The sequence below is a fragment of the Thamnophis sirtalis genome, unplaced genomic scaffold (genome assembly GCF_051295495.1).
Source record: "Thamnophis sirtalis isolate CommonGarterSnake01/CBP01778 unplaced genomic scaffold, rThaSir2_p1.2 scaffold_3, whole genome shotgun sequence".
Lineage (NCBI taxonomy): Eukaryota > Metazoa > Chordata > Lepidosauria > Squamata > Natricidae > Thamnophis > Thamnophis sirtalis.
In genome coordinates this window covers 72343217-72360585 of record NW_028261383.1, presented here as the reverse complement: position 1 = coordinate 72360585, position 17369 = coordinate 72343217, and the positions used below count along the sequence as shown (strand labels likewise).

General features: G+C 37.6%; 1 protein-coding gene across 1 annotated transcript in view; it reads left to right on the top strand.

Moving 5' to 3' along the window:
* Nucleotides 1–15842, top strand: part of IARS1 (isoleucyl-tRNA synthetase 1) — a 77107-nt gene extending 61265 nt beyond the window's left edge. Inside the window, exons 30-34 of the mRNA XM_087709129.1 lie at nucleotides 1675–1786; nucleotides 4334–4459; nucleotides 9071–9211; nucleotides 9945–10097; nucleotides 15337–15842. Of these exons, the coding sequence (XP_087565255.1) occupies nucleotides 1675–1786; nucleotides 4334–4459; nucleotides 9071–9211; nucleotides 9945–10097; nucleotides 15337–15419 (615 nt within the window). The 3' untranslated portion in view covers nucleotides 15420–15842. The remainder of the gene's footprint in view (nucleotides 1–1674; nucleotides 1787–4333; nucleotides 4460–9070; nucleotides 9212–9944; nucleotides 10098–15336) is intronic.
* Nucleotides 15843–17369: the final 1527 nt, after the last annotated feature.

Sequence of the window (17369 nt, the reverse complement as noted above, 5' to 3'; positions counted from 1 at the left end):
TGTCCAACGTACAAATAATCTAGACACTAATTTACATTTAAATGGGAACCAGACTGCTTCTAATGATAGATATTTTACAGCTGTCTATGTAACATTTACATTCATTTTATAGGGAATATTAATTAATGTTTGGTATAGTAATACATTCTATATCAATTTAATAGTTTAGATACAGATAGTTGACCTAAATGAGATAATCAAGTTCTTCAGTCAAAAGTTAACTTTAATAACTTGATTATTATTATAATATTATTATTATTAAAATTTATCTGCTGCCCATCTTGCAGTTTGAAACAACTCAGTGCTTTGATAAACTTTTACTTTATTATCCTTTGTGTCATCCTTTACTTTGTGTCATCCTCTCTTCCCCTCCCTGCCCTCCCCGGGCTAGTTTTGTTACTGGGAAATTGTAAGACAAGTATTTGCTGACTGGTAACTTTCCACTTAGTCATTAACATTCATTTTTGTTAACATTAACATTTAATTTTTGCCAGTGGCCATAAGAACAATCAGCAATTAAGAGTAAATAACAAGGATGTGTGTTAACATCATCTTGGTTTTTCATTTAATGTACTATTACTTGTGTTTTCTTTCCTATAGCCACTATTTCAGCTTTCAGGTGGTTGATGGTTGAAATTGCCTTAGTTATGCCTTAGTTAACTGAACCATAATTTAGACTTGTCTGCTTTCACACATCACACTGAACAACCACACCAAGTAGACTTGACAGCAACCTGAATGACAAACCAGGCAACTACATTTTAGCCTGTGCATTGATTCATAATTTGTATTTGTAATTTCAAGTCTTACAGTGACCAACTCGTAAAAGTCTGACAGAGGCTAGTGAGATTTAAAAGAGTATAATAATTAAAATTAAATATCTAGGGTCATACCAGGGAAAAAAGGAAGCCCAACATTTCCATAAGATAATAGTTCAGTATTGGCGAACCTTTTTGGCACCAAGTGCAGGCGCATGGGAGTGCCAGAAACCAGAAGAGCAGCTTCCTGGTGCGCATGTGCGGGAGTGACGGAAAACAGAAGAGCTGCTTCCTGGCCATGCAGGCACGCGCCAGGAAGCTGAGCTTCCAGTTTCTGGTGTGTATGCACATAAGAAGCCCAGCTTGCCAGCAATTGCATATGTGCTTGGAAGCTGCTCTTCCGGGTTCTGGCAGTCCCTCGCAAGCAAAAACCAGCTGGTTGACGCGCATATTACACAAGAAGAGCAACGGGTGATGGCTGGCATGCCCAGAGGACTGGCTTTGTATGCCACTTCCGGCACAGGTGCCATAGGTTCGCCATCACTGTAATAGTGGATACTGAAACAACCTTGCCTAGTCCTGGGCAAAATGCCTTTGTTATTAAATCTGTCCTCTTATCTATATTTATAGGCATTACTTCTCTCCATTTTTTCCCACTGAAAATGCACTTGATATTTGTACTATATTTCTAGTTCGAATACTGGTTTAGAAGGTACAAGTTAACGTGTTTTTAATATGCCAGATACTAGTTCTAGTGAAGTACTCTGTCCTGTTATTTTTATAAGATGTATTGCCACATCTATTGCCACTGTGGTTCCTGGAAGTATTTCTCAATTGTAACAGCTTGGAGAGAAAAAGTGTGCGTAGGTCTTGTCTTAGAAGAATAATTTTAAAAATGTAACTGCTGTTTGTTTAGCTGAAGGGATCAGAACTGGAAATTACAATAGCCAAAGCAGCTGTTCATCACTGTACTGAACCAGCATGTGCTTATGTCACTCTGAACATCTGCATTAATGGTAAAGAACAAGGTACGTCTGTATTAATCTACTTTTTAATTTGTCATTCTCTCATTTTAACCGCTGCTGTAAAACATGATGGAGTGTAGCTAGAACTATTTGTACTACTTGTAAAATTGCTAACTAAAAATGGATGACACTAGTAAACGTGGTGATGAAAAACATAGCATATGGTCTTTGTTAGCACCAAATTGATTTTGGAGAATCTTGAAAAACTAAGCAGGATCAAACTTAAGATTTGTCTGGTATATCATTAAGAAATCCAAGCTCTACATTACACTGGGAACTTAAAAAAATTAAACTTCTTGGAAGAGGGCAATGATAAACTATCTCTATGCTATTAGAAAAAAAGCTATATGGTTATAGTCAAGAAGTAACCAAACACAGAATTGCATTATCTGAGAATCTGTTGGAGAAATATGCAGTGGGTATGTATAACATCCGTATTCCATCCGCCAGTCAGTGCCGACTGGCGACTACTCGGAGGAGAGCCTTCTCTGTTGCGGCTCCGACACTATGGAACAATCTCCCCGTGGAGATTCGTACCCTCACCACCGTCCAGGCCTTCCGTACAGCCCTCAAGAACTGGCTAACCCGTCAGGCCTGGGGATAATCTTATTTTGCCCCTCCCGAATGCTGAGTGAATGTTGAGTTTTATAGTTTACTTTACTTTGTGCACATTTCTTTTTTTGTATTGTCCTACACTCCCCTTCCTTTTTTGATTGTAAGCCGCCCTGAGTCCCCTCAGGGAAAAGGGCGGCCTATAAATAAACTAACAACAACAACAATAACAGATGGGTATCAAACTTGATCGTGTCACGTGACATTTTTTGCCTTTGCGGAGCAGGGGTGGGCGTGGCTGCGCCTGATGCATCTGGTCCGCAGGCCACCACTTTAATACCCATGGTGTAACAGATGGCTATGAAAATTGCATCATTCTCAATTCCATATTTTTAGGAATTGTCCATGCAGTATTTCACCTAGTATGGTTTACTTTAGAACTGACACTGACCTGGCATTGTTCTAACCGTTTCTTTCATTACTTGAAATGAGGTTTACAAATCTTTGGAGCCTAATCTACACTTGAAGTGTTTAAACTCTTTTTTAAATTTACAAATGTATTTAAGATTTAAATTATTTGAATCATTGCGGCTGTTTCTTTATAAAAATTTAAAAATGGAGGATTACTTTTTATTTTTTATTGATACAATTAAGGTAGCTACATAACTGATTCAGAATAAGAGGAAAGAAATTGTGATCTTTGGTTTATATCGAGGATACATTTCAGTATAAATACAGTAAACTGGATAATAGAAGTGTGCATCCTATTCACTTAAATCCAGGGTTGAATTGGAAGTTTAATTGTTTCAAAAAAACAACCACCAGAAACCCATATTTAAAGGAAGCTTACTCCCAACTCTCAAAGGGCTGTTTACTAGTAGTACTCTATGCTTAATGTTCCTAAAAAAGTATGGAAAATAAATTGGAACAATTAGAAATTAGAAAAGCTCAGAGAGCACCAGGGACTCCATAGATGACTTCCAGCTTCTGTTAATCACTTCCACTGAAGGACTGTCCAACCAGTCTTTTTTCCTTTAATAATAAATCTGATATTCTGTATCCTGTACTCTGAAATGATGTAAAATTGATCTTGATCTTGATCTTGATCTTGATCTTCTTCTTCTTCTTCTTCTTCTTCTTCTTCTTCTTCTTCTTCTTCTTCTTCTTCTTCTTCTTCTTCTTCTTCTTCTTCTTCTCCTCCTCCTCCTACTACTACTACTACTACTACTACTACTACTACTACTACTACTACTACTACAAGGAACAAGGACAAATATTTGTTCAATTTTTCCACCTAAGATTTATTTTCTAGCCCCTTCACCAAACTTATTCTAGTTTGCCTGAATCATTTTAAAAACGTGATGCCCTAAACAATGCCCCATATTATATAATTCATAATGAGAAGTATGGTTAAATGGAATGGAATTTAAGGACTATACTTTTGTCGACACACCCTATTTACTCCTGTTCCAAGATCATTTTCATGAATGCTATTGTCAGGTGAGGATACTCCTGAATTTTTGTACGCCTGTGCCTTTGATTTCTTTTCCCTAAGTGAAAAATTTAGCATTTAACTATTTCTCTAATATAGTATAACTATGTTTAATTTTATATTACTTTTTATATTAACTGTGCTACTCAATTTTATGCCATCTGCAAATTTGTTTACTATTACTCCAATAAATTTGTTGAAGAGTGCAGGATAAAGACCAAACATTGTAAAGCCCTCCTCAATAACTCCTGCAATCCAGTGAGGAGTCATTAAAAAGCATTCTTTGGATACAAATTCCAAGCAGCCAACTAATTCTCATGGCTTCCTGCCCACATTAACTTGCTTATTAACCAGAATATGATGAAGTATTTTATCAAATGCTATGATGGAATCAAAGGACCCCAAAATAACTAAGCAGTTACATTGCTGCATACATACCTATTGTTAATTGATGAAGAAAACAAAATTATATTATTAGCATTACTGATACATATTTCTCTCTCTAGATGGTATGGTGTTGCTGGAAAATCCGAAGGGAGACAATAAATTAGACTTCACCAAACTTGTTAATACTATTGCGTGCATTTTTGGCCTTGAAAAAGCAAAAGTAGCAATTTATAGTGGAAAACAAGGTAAGTAGAGTTTCAGAATAATAGATACCCTACCCTAAGTGTGACATTTTAAAAATAATAATAATTGCAAATAGGTCTGTTTCCCAACCTGCTTTTTACCAAGTCCGACAAAAAAAATGTACTCTCTTGAAATAGATTTATATGCTTTAAAAAACCAATTATGCTACCTGTTTTCATGATAAATTTGGTACATATTAGATAGAATGCCTTTTAGAGTACCATCTATTTGTTGCTTCTATCCAGAAAAAAGATGACTTTGAATTTAAGGCAGTTCCTCACCACAGAGGAAGATTAAACAGAAAAGCCTGTTTTACCTCGGTTTTTATACACTGTGTCACTCTAAAAGAACTCTTTTTTTTCTCTTAAGAGTCAATTCATTTTAAAAGCACATTATTTTACAGTCAATACAGAAAATAAATTATGAGAGTATTTCAAATTTCGATAACATTGGAATGCTTATTTATTGCTATAATTTCACTGGTGACAGATAACATTTTGTGTTGAGCCACTTCATTGATTTAATGTTGGCACTGTTTTTTTCTCTTCAAATCAATTGTTTTCCCCAGCAACTGTATCATAATAGAAAATCAGATTGCCTCTGATGATAGACAAAGCATAAAATGAAAATAGTGCTTAATTGTCTTGTGTAAACATGGCAAAGACTAAGTCTTTCTTTGGCTGCCAGCATTTTTGGATTATCTGATTTTTTTTAAAGCAATATGTCTTGCTCACAATTCTTGCTTAATGCAAACATAAGTAGGGAACAGGAAACAGACAGTTAATAGACTCTTAATCTTTTATGACTTGTGTCAGCTTGTCACAATGGTGTAAACAAATTAAAACAAGAATGGACATGGCCAGTAGAGAAAGGGGAAACCACAACTCATTTTATCAACTTGATGTTACTATCCTTGGTTTGCTGGAAAAAAAAACACATATAAAGATAGTCCTTGTTGTGATTGTAACAGAGCCTTCCCATTACAGTTACAAGTCATGATGGTCATTAAGCAAGTTATCCATGTGATCACCTCACTTAATGACCTCCCGGTCTGCTCTCCCCAATGTAGTCTAAAAAAGGTGTTCCACCCAGTCTATCTGAAAGACTGGGAGAACAGCCAGTCTTTAAGGTTTTCCAGAATACCATCAAGATGGGATCTGTTCAGATTTTGGGGACGGATGGGTCCTCATTTCAGAGGTTAGATAGCACCATAGAGAATATGTGCTTCCTGTGTATCAAAATGGGATATTGTTTGATTGTGAGGGCCTGTAGCATTTCCACTTTTTTGACTCTCACTGGACAGTCCCTCAGATAACCAGGCCTCAGGCTGTGTACATTTTATAGGTGATCACACCATCTTGAATCACTTGGAAGCATATTGGAAGCAGCGCAGCTCATGAAGTTAAGGAATCCTATAGGCAAGCTAAAGCAGGCCCACCACGACTGGTGCTGCATCCTTCTGGATTGGGTTTTGCTTCTAAGTAGTCTTCAGTTGCAGAGCCTCTTGATGCAGGTTAAGAAGGAGAGTGCAAAGTGTTATACATGCAAATGTTAGAGGAGTGTTGAGTATGCAAATAACCGAGATGACTGCGATTCAAAACGTCCCTGCAACTGTCAGGGTATTTATACTCGAGCCCAAAGCAACTGTCAAATGACCAGCCAATCAGAGAGCTGGTAACAGGGAACATTTGCATATATAACACAAAGGTTGGCTTGAAACTCAACATTAAGAAAACTAAGATCATGGCATCCTGCTCTGTCTATTCCTGGCAAATAGCTGGAGAAGAAATGGAGGTGGTGATAGATTTTATTTTCCTGGTCTCCAAGATCACTGCAGATTGGAACTGCAGCCAAGAAATTAAAAGACACTTGCTCCTGGGGAGGAAAGCTATGGCAAATCTAGACAGCATAGTAAAAAGCAGAGACATCACCCTGCCGACAAAAGTGCATTTAGTCAAGACTATGGTTTTCCCAGTTGCAATGTATGTCTGTGAAAGTTGGACCATAAGAAAGGCTAAGTGCCAAAGAATTGAGGCCTTTGAACTATGGTGCTGGAGAAGACTCTGCGAGTCCCTTGGGTTGCAAGTCGATCACACTGGTCAGCCCCAGAGGAGATCAACCCTGACAGCTCTTTAGAAGGCCAGATCTTTCTAAAAATGAAATACTTTGGCCACCTAATGAGAAAGAAGGACTCACTGGAGAAGAGCCTAATGCTGGGAAAGATTGAGGGCAAAAGAAGAAAGGGATGACAGAGAATGAGGTGGCTGGATGAAGTCACTGAAGCAGTAGGCGTGAGCTTAAATGGACTCCAGAGGATAGTAGAGGACAGGAAGGCCTGGAGCAACTTGTCCATGGGTTGCGATGGGTTGGGCATGACTTCGCAACTAACAACAAGACGTCTTCAGTTGCAGTGGTTGAGCCTTGATGTAACAAAGGCATGATTGACTATATAGGGAATATTGGAGATTGGATGGAAATCATTCACATCTATTGATCTGCAACAGCTGCTTGAGAAGAAGGTGCACCTTTTCTTGTTTCTCTGGAGATGTTTTGCTACTTACTACTGAAGATACTGTAGTATAGATAGATGATTCTTTCTGAAAAAACTGAACAAGACAGGCAGGGCCAGAATCTAATAAAGAAGCGACTGGGTTAGCAATCCTGATGGTGACTGCTGGGCAGCTATCAACCAACATAATAAGAGTGAGAAAATGTACTGCATTTTGTAGCTCTAATTGCCACGATATAAGCCCTAATATGGGCTTTTGCTAGACTCCTAGAGCATCATCATCCAATGATGCTCTAGGAGTTTCTTCTGCCTTTCATCCAGAGTTGATCTCTGGGATCAACACACGAGATGTCATAGAAGAACAATCCAGTCTACGGTCTCTGTCCCACCTGCCCATACTAGCAGTGGCTAAGGACTCAGCAAAATCACTTTTCCGGGTCTTAGAAAGCTCTCCCAAGTTCCCTGCTGGGTCCATCAGTTGCCTGGGCTGGACTGATCTAATTTCTCCCAGCAGCTGACCAGATGCCTAGATGAATGAAAGGAATAGGCTTTTTCCACTAATACTGAAAGACATCATGGCTATGATCCTAGAGCAGCATTAACTTACCATAACTGGAGATCATTGATAATGTTACCATCTGCAACAGCATGTACAATACGCAGCACCAGACGTAGTTTGAGGCAAACAAATACTTTCTAATCCAGCCTGTTATCATAGGTATCAATCTAGAATTGTGTTTCTCAACCTTGACAATTTTAAAATACATGGAGTTTAACAGTCTGTTTATACGTCATTATAATTTCTGTAGCAATTATCCATTGCCAGTTTGCTGGACATGTTGCAACTTCACCAGAGACCCTTTGGCCAGGCCATTCAGGGTAACTCAGGATGGCCTTCATGGCAGTATAAGACATGCCACACTTCGCCCGATTCTAGCAATCCCTTACTTTGTTCTGTTACCACCTTTCACAACGTGGATCTGGAATTGCACAGCCACTCCTACAACATAAGACAGTACCAATCAACACAAAGAAGCATCTCATGCAAAACATCCCCATCCTATGTTAACAATAGCAATAGCAATAGCAGTAGACTTATATACCGCTTCATAGGGCTTTCAGCTCTCTCTAAGCGGTTTACAGAGAGTCAGCATATTGCCCCCAACAATCCGGGTCCTCATTTTACCCACCTCGGAAGGATGGAAGGCTGAGTCAACCCTGAGCCGGTGAGATTTGAACCGCTGAACTGCTGATCTAGCAGTAGCCTGCAGTGCTGCATTTAACCACTGCGCCACCTCGGCTCTAACAATGCCAAACATGGACGCTTACAACAAAACATAACTGAAAGTTAGTTACCATGGAAATGAGATGTTTGAGGAAGGCTGCTGGGGTGACTAGACGAGATAAAATCAGAAATGAGACCATAAGAGAAAGAATCGACATTGAATCAATCCTAAACTACGCACAAAAACAGCATATAAAGTGATTTGCTCACCTGGAGAGGATGTCATGGTATTCCATACCGTACAAGGCATATACAAAAGAGGAGAAGGTCAAAGAACATGAGGCAGACCCAGAAGAAGATGGAGGATGGCCTAGAGGTGGAGCTCTTGCCTCACAATCAGGAGGTTGTGAGTTCGATCCTAGGTAGAGGCAGATGTAGGGTCTCCTGCTGGACAGGGTGTTGGACTAGATGACCTGCAAGGTCCCTTCCAACTCCAATTAACAGATTAACAATTTATATTAACAGATTAACATTACAACATCAATGGTTGAGGCTTCCAGATGAGCAAAAACCAAAACTTTTTATCTCTCTTGACATGCGAAGTGGTAAAACAGGAAGAAAAAAATGGACTCCAACTCATAGAATTTCCCAGCTAGTAGTTTCCATGTCTTAAGGTTGCCAAAGCTGAGAAACACTGATCTGGAAATATTCAGGCCAATTCAATACTATGTGATACTAATTTTCACTATTCATGTTTCTAGCTTGTATGTAAGTCTTCAAGAAATGGAACATCCCTACAAAGGAACATTCAGCTCATGTGTGTAGTGGAGTGATATTGCTCAAAGTTTTGATTCTAACAACATTTTCTTTGTTTTTCAGAAGTGAAAAAACAAACAGATTTGCTGAGTCTTAATGGAAAGAAGCTTCATGTAACTGCAGGGCCATTGCCAATTACAAACAGTATTGATGACTTTTTATGTCAGTATATCAATTTACAACTAGTGAATGCAAAACCACAAGGTGTGTCACATACAATGTTAATTGTCTGATGGTAGATTACTTTATTAACAATTGAAATTTCTGAACTTTCCTGAAGTCCAGCTTTACTTAACCCTATCTTGAAGATAGTTTTCTTGCTTCAGTGGTAGAAGCCACACATGTCTGAGCATCACAGTACACAACCTACACCAATTAATTGTGTTAAAGAAACATTTTTCAATTAATCTTTTAATAGAATGAAAGTTGTTTATAAGACAGATGATTTTGTAAAACAAAATCTTTAGTCAATCTCTAAAATAATTGCAGTCTGGTCTTTCAATAAGTATTTAACCAAAAATTAACCAAAACCTGACTGACTCTGGAGAAGGTTCTTCCTTTCTTGGAACTCTGCCCATCTGGGTTTCTAGTTTGGCATCAGTCGAGACCCCAGGGAGAGGTGATGTTTGTGGCTGCTGTTATCCTTGAGTCCTCCAGATAAGTGCAGATAAGTGGTATAAAATTGGATTCTAGGAAACAGTTGGGAGTGCTGCTGGTAGACTGTCCTCTCTGCTACCCAGAGACAAGTAGAATCGAAAAGGGAAGGAGGAATAGTATATCTTGTTGTGTCCAGCTGGGCTCTATCTAACAGATGTAGGTATGGGATTGCTTTGTAAAGAAAGAAGAAGAAAAATCATCCTCATAGGGCACAAGGTAAGTTATGTTGTGGAATTATAAGGGTTTTTTGCTAAAAATTAAGACAGTTCATTTTCTCCAGAGTGTCTAAATGGAACGGTGGGAACCCTTCTTACGGAAAACCCTGTTGGTCAAAATGGATTAACATATCAAGGGCTTCTGCATGAAACAGGCAAAATGTTCGGACTCAGAAGCAGGAGGCTAAAATTGTTCTTGGATGAAGCGCTGACAAAAGGTAAGTACATAGATTGAGGGGAAAAACCTACGTTGTTAGTGTATTAAATTATACCCTGCTTAGCTTCTAAGATGAGATTGTAAATTAAGGTCAGCCTACATTTTCTCTTTGAAAGGTATAAGTTGCAACAGCTTTTTTACTATTTCCTACTTAGAGGGGATTGTATGATGTGATGTAGACCTTTAATGCCATTCTACTTAACAGTGGATCCAATCTAGACTGAGGATTCCATTTTTTAAAATTACACCTGAATGGCACCCTCCCTAGATGAATTTAATTAATTGCTGCTTGTTACAGATAATATAGCTTTTGACTTAGTGTTTGACTTACTGTTATCCTGAAATTCTTAGATTTGTGTCTTTAACATCATAATATAAAATAAGGAGTCTTTAAATTATAAAAGTCAATATAATATATAATATTACTCTTTATACTATTCATATTGTTCTGTGGAGTCCTTAGTGCTCTCAGAGCATGTTGGCTTGCATTTTTCATTGCCTGACTAGCTAATATCATCTGTGCTGGTGAATGTGGGAGTTTGCTTTTTGTTTATATATAATAGCTTGCTCTGCCATTGCTACAAGGATGTGGCTTTTGTTCTTGGTAATTCCTTAATTTTGATTCCTTGACCTCTGCTTGCGTGGTTGTTTGTCTGATGTGAATCTCTGCTTATGTGGTGACTCCTGGAAAAGATGTGTTCTGGTCTTTTTGTTTCCTTCTTAGCTTTTTTTTTCTTGTCTCTTGAATGGCATGCAAATATGGTTTATCTTTATGTGTCTATTGATGGCTGATTTATCTGAATGCCAAGCTTCCATGAATTCCAGGAACAATCTTCTGCCTGTTGATCCTGCAAAGCATGATGAAAACTCCTTAATCTCACAACATGTGGACAGATGGGAAACTGTGAGCATCCTAGACTAAGCTAAATCCAAAAATGCTAGGAAATTCTTGGAAGCTTGGAAGTTTAGCCATCAATGGGCTCATATTGCTTCATTAGTTCTGTTTCTGTTCTGTTAGTATTGTTCTGTATGGTAATATTGCCAAAATATAAGTAATTAAATTGCAGTATTGTCCAGAGAAAAGAAAGAGGATTCATGAAATCTTAAAAATAGAACTAGCCTTAGAAGTAGAACAAAAATTGCTTCTGTTGCAGATTATTTTCATTGCCATTTATTTTATTATCTTATTATTAAAACATAACTGAAAAAGAAGATATTATAGACTCATGAAAAGTTTCATCCAATTCCAGCTCTATAAAGAGATTATTATCAAACAAATCCGTTGCCTAAAGTCTGAAGCAGCATATTGCTTGTTTCGTAAATCTGAAAAAGATACTGTTTTTGTTTTATATTTCTTTAATAATTGTAATTTAGTAGTAATTTTATAATTTACTTAAGATTAAACATGTTGCTAATAGGGAATGATGACATATTAAATTTTTAATACATGCTGCATTAAATTCTAAAAAGCTTTGTTTTGGTATTACCCTAATTTCTAGGGTTTCTGGGGACATAGAATTATTGATTTAGCATATGTGATCTGGTTTAAGTTATAAATATTAAAATCCAGCATTAAAGAAGTTGAGAAGGCTAACAGGGATAGATATAACTTGTGACACATTTTAGTTGAATATCTTTTTAAAAGATTTCATGACATTTTTTAAACCACAACACTCCATGTAATATTCTAATAAATGAGGAAAACATTTGCAGTATTGTGGATTGAATATCTTTTATAAAGTGAATGAATGGAAGATCAGTGATTTGTAGAAATGGTCTCTACTAGGAACTACCATAAATATAGGTTCAGTCCTGCCAAATTCTGCTTTCCACTATTTTAGCTATCAAGCAAAAAGTAGGAGATCACCTCCAGTCTCCCTTGGATGGATATAAAACTTTATGAGTACTTTCTTACTCTGATTGCTCTCTACATCACACAGAACTTAAAGGGCAGATTGTTCAAGTATGAATAATTAACACAGAATTTTAGGGAGCTTGATTTATGTGTGAAGAGATGGAGTAAGTACTGGGAAAGATCATTTCAGCACCATGATTGCTATTTATGTCTTTCTCCAAAGCCAAGTCCAAAGGGAGCCTGGGCCTGCCCATAACCTACTTAAAGATTGTTCTAATTCTAGATACTCTTGCATAGACACATCAAGCATATTTGTCATATTGACATCTTTGTGAATGGTTTAGACAGGAGATCTATAATAACTGTATCATCCCAGATAATAAAAACAGTATTTTCCCTGAAAATGTAGCATGATGGAGGAGACGACATAAGCAGTATTTAGGAAATTGTTAATAATAATTGATTTCCATTGATGTTCTCCTCCCCTTCCTTCCCCTGTCCTCCCCCCACTCTCTGCCCTGTCTCCCTTGTTGAGTTTCCAAGAGTTATAAAACAATATTCTTGGCACATCTATTCTGGATTGATAGACATTTGCATTGCAAATAAGAGATAAAATGGGAAAGATACAGCATTACGGTATATCGTGTGTGGGAGGGGAGAGGATCTTAAATATTTAACAGCTCAAGACTTGAATGCTCATATCAATCATGTGACAAACTTGTAAGCATATGTTATTTCAGATTGTGATTTAGAAAGCCAGAAGCCAATTTTAACGCATGAAGTTTGATTTGACAAAATACAATGTTGACATGTTTGATGCTGGGCTGACCTGGAGGGTAACACAGAAGTTGCAGTTAGTTCAAAATTCAGCAATTCAACACTGCCAAGAGGAAGCAGGTTCAACAGTATAACAACCTATGCTGAGGTCATGGCATTGCTCACCAGTCAACTTCCAGAACCAATTTACCTTTATTTTTACCTTTCCCTTTTCAATATCTGAGCAATTGTTTCCTGCTGGGTTGGTTTTGATAGAAAACTGGCTTTATGCATGGAAACAAAAGGAAGTCTTAGGAAAAATTGATGGTGGTTCCTGGCTTTCTTTCTTTCTTTTTTCATTGTAGGATGAAACTAACTCTTCTTCATAGCAGATAGATTTCTGTGTCATTGTTATGATAATAAAAGAAGCAGGAAGATGTAATTTATCTGTTGTAGATGCTGTGTCTACTCAATATGACAGAATTCATTAGACCACAGTGAAATAAATGTCAAAACGTCTAGCTTCGCTTTATGAAGCAATTGCACATGTCCTGCAATGCAAATTATTTGTGACCCTGAATGCTCTGGATCTCCTCCCTCCGACTTCCCTGCATTCTAACTACAATTTTTGGATATACTTATATAAAAGCTAGTCTTACTTAACTACTGCAGTGCTATTACAGTTCCTCTGTTTCAACTAATTTTTGAGTAAACATTTTAATATCTGCATGATATAAACTCCAAATTAACTAAATATAATTGGCACAGCACATTTTGTATAGCTTTTTTTTAAAAAAAGTTTAATTTTAGCTGTCAAGATCCGATCCCCTTCTCAAGAAACTATGTTTTTTCATTAAAAGAGAATCCAAGATAAAATTAATCTTGTAATCCTAAAACAGCAGATCTGTTAAACACAGTAAGATGGGATAAACATACATATATCAGGTAGTTCTCCATTCCCCCATCCCAAATCTGTTGATAATCTGCTGGGAATAGCAAGTATATGAATTTATACCTGAAAAAATGAAGGTCTAAGGAGCCTTTTGAAGACCTCTGTTAGCTATGATTGGTTATAAAACAGCAGATTTTTCCGTCTGTGGTCATGCTGCAGTACTTGCTCTCCTCCAACTTTTAGTAATTCTCAGAGATTAATATGAAACTTTCACTATTAGAATTAAGAGGAAAGTTCATTGTCTGAGATATGATTAAACAAATTTAGCTGCAATGCAGAGGCACGAGGTATTTGCAAAAGCTGTAGGAGCTGTTTGCTGCAAACCTTCTTTAATACCTTAGCTGTATTTTGAATAGTGCCAGGAATCCAACTAGAATTTGTTCCAGGCCTTGCAGGATTGGTGTAACCCTTGAGCAAGCTTCCTTGTAGCTGCAATCTGATGAAGCAGGTTGTTCAAAGAGGCTTCAGAACAAGCCTTGTTCAGAGCTCAGGGCAATAATAACTTCCTGTGCTATTTCATAATTTGTATATAACGTAGTCTGTCTGTTATCCAGAGAATGTTTATAGCAGATTAGATCTGTAAAATAAGCAAAGTGTAGCCAAGTAACAAATAATAATCCAATTTAGAAATACAATATAATCGTTGCCAGTAATGAAGCTGGAGCGTCATTCCCAGACAGCATTATTCATCTACTCCCCATTCTTAAAACTATGAAGGGAATGGCCCAAATTCGTGACCCAAAAAATGACTGTTGTTTAAAACCTGGAGCAATAAATTTTTACTTTACATCGACTTTGACTGCAGTAGATTTTTCTGTATTAGATGGCTTCATTATTGTCTGCAAATCTTCTATAGTAAAGCAGTTCCTGGTAAGGGGTTAAGAGATAAGTGGAGACCAGATCTATAGCGATACAGGATACAAAGCTTGACAATTGTGGTAACAGTGCTGAAAGATAGGCAATTAGGGGAGAAAGTGTGATCCAGTTGTGGATGTTTAATCCTGAATGTGGGAATGAAAGCTAGGTGTCAAAGTGCAGATAGCAATAGCGCTTAGGCTTATACGTCGCCCCACAGTGCATTACAGCACTCTCTGAATGGTTTATAGTGTCAGCATATTGCCCCCAACAATCTGGGCTCTCATGGAAGGATGGAAGGCTGAGTCAACCTTTGGCCGGTCAGGATCAAACTCCACACCATGGGCAGAGTTTGCCTGCAATCCTGCATTCTAATTGCTGCACCACCAGGGTTAATGCTGTGAGATAAGAAGCGCATTCTAAGGCTGATGCACATGATAGAGAAGCTCCTTGGGCTATATGTGGCAGCTCTCTCAACTGTGGCATACTGAAATACTCCCTTGCAGATCCTAATTACCCGAATGTAACTATTATCAGGTTACCAAACCTAAACCAATATAAGGTTCGTTCTCTTGATATAATTAAGCCATGTAACTCAAGTATTCCATAAAACATTGAATAAAGCTATGTGCTGCCCACACGTTGGTGACAAAGCCCTTCAAATGCTTCTGTCTTTCCCAGCAATTGCATTTAATCTGATAAACAACATGAAGGGAGGGGGAGAGCAGAGTGTTATTTAGAAAAGAATCCACAGTGTTAATTGTGAGGCATAATAAAAGTATGGTTGCTAATGCTGTTAATGTTTTTTTCTTCTCTTTTTAGAGGTTACAAAGGAGACTTCCATGAAGTTCTTAAATACAAAGACTCTGTATGTTCATGCTATACCAACAACAGCTGAATGCTAATTGAATTCATTGCCAAGGGAGATGCAGTGTAGACTGATTTCCATGGAGAACCCTAGTTTGAAGTTGGGACATTTTGACCAAGAATCCTCACGTTCTGTAAGATCAGCGCATGTGTAATATGCTGCTTTTAAGTTAAATATAGTGAATTTTCATGAAATGTTATAAAAGCTATGCAGAGTAATAGTCTCAGAAATTTGGAAGGATCTATGCAGTAAGAAATTGAGCGTACCTCAGTGTTGCTGTTCTCTATTTGTTCAATATGGAAAATTCATCTTTAGTTTCCCCCCCCCCTTCCCAATGTTGATGGTCCTGCATTATTCAGATTGTTACATTTACTTTAAACTGAATGAAACAAATAATTTGGCATTTGTTTAGTGTATCTAATGTCCCTAATTGCGAACAATAAATTACTTTATCTAGAAAGCTGTGTTGGTTTTGCTTTAAGGTCCCAAAAAAAGAAACGAGTGAGAAAAAAGGAAGAGAAAAGAGGCAGAAGAAGAAACCACAAAAGAAATAAAAATATACTGTATTATGTATAGGGAATCATGCAACCTATTTTTTGAAGGCATTGCTAGATATTTACCACAGGAAAAATATTTTTAATTGTTTCCATGACTTAAATAGCTAGTTTATAAACACAAATCATACAGTGTCATGTAGTTTATGATCACTTGAATTCTATTCATGTAAAGTGCAAATATACCTACTAATGGGTTTGGGTTTATGGGTTTATTGGGTTTGTACGCTGCCCACTCCTGGAGTACTCTGGGCGGCTTACAATAAAAAGAGGAGGGGGATAAATAAGACAAAACAACAATTTAAAATACAACAACATACACAATTAAAGTGGGGCTGGATATTTCAACAGCTCCAGACCTGCCGGAGCAGCCAGGACTTAGTAGCTTTACGGAAGGCCGGGAGGGTAGTAAGGGTCCGGATCTCAACGGGGAGGTCATTCCAGAGGGCCGGAGCTGCAACAGAGAAGGCCCTCCCCCCTGGGGGGGGGTCGCCAGCCGGCATTGGCTGGCGGATGGAATCCGGAGAAGGCCAAGTCTGTGCGATCGAATCGGTCTTCGGGAGGTAATTGGCAGGAGGCGGTCTCTCAGGTAATGGAGCTGAGATTTGGGAAAGTTAGATAACATCTAGGATTCTGCTACATTCTTAAAGGAATTAGCATCTTAACATGGAATGCTTCCAAATCAATCAAATTTGAAATAATCATAATTGCGGCATTTATTCTTTCCATCAAATCAATTGGGGTTTTTTTATTAATTGTGTCAATTACATAATTTGTTATGTGAATATTTATAGCCACAAATACAGCAAAAAATAAGATTCCTTGATATGACTACACTTAGATATTTTAAATAATCCAATAAATAATTGGTTTGCTGTGAGGCTAGAAACTGGGAGACCATGAGTTTTAGTTCTATCTTAGACATGATGTCGTTGGGGCAGATCCTTTCTCTCAGCCCTAGGAGGAAGGCAGTAGCAAACCATTTCTGAAAATCTTCCCAAGAAAACTAGGTAGCTTCCAAGAGTCAGCACTGACTCTTAGGGATAAATATATTAGTAACAAAACTTACACAATATCAATACATTTTGTTGTTTTTGACGCACATTATGGGGGTTGTGAGACTATGGAGAGGAAGCAGAGAAGGAACACAATTTGGTTGAGAAAAGACAATCCAGTTCAGATGATAGAACAGTGGCAAGAAAGTGTTTTAAAAAGACTCCCTTTTAATTAACTTTCTACTGGAGATAAAGTTTTTAAGATTATGTTTTTATCTCAGGCCAGCATTAAAATGTTTTTTTTTCTGAAATCTGTGTGGTTGTTGCTTCTTTGGCTTGCCAGCTTGACAGATATTTTAAGAGTAAGTATTCAGAAATGTTCTGTTTGTGTGATAAAATAGGCCAATAATTCCAAAAGTTAAAAATAGGAGAAGATAA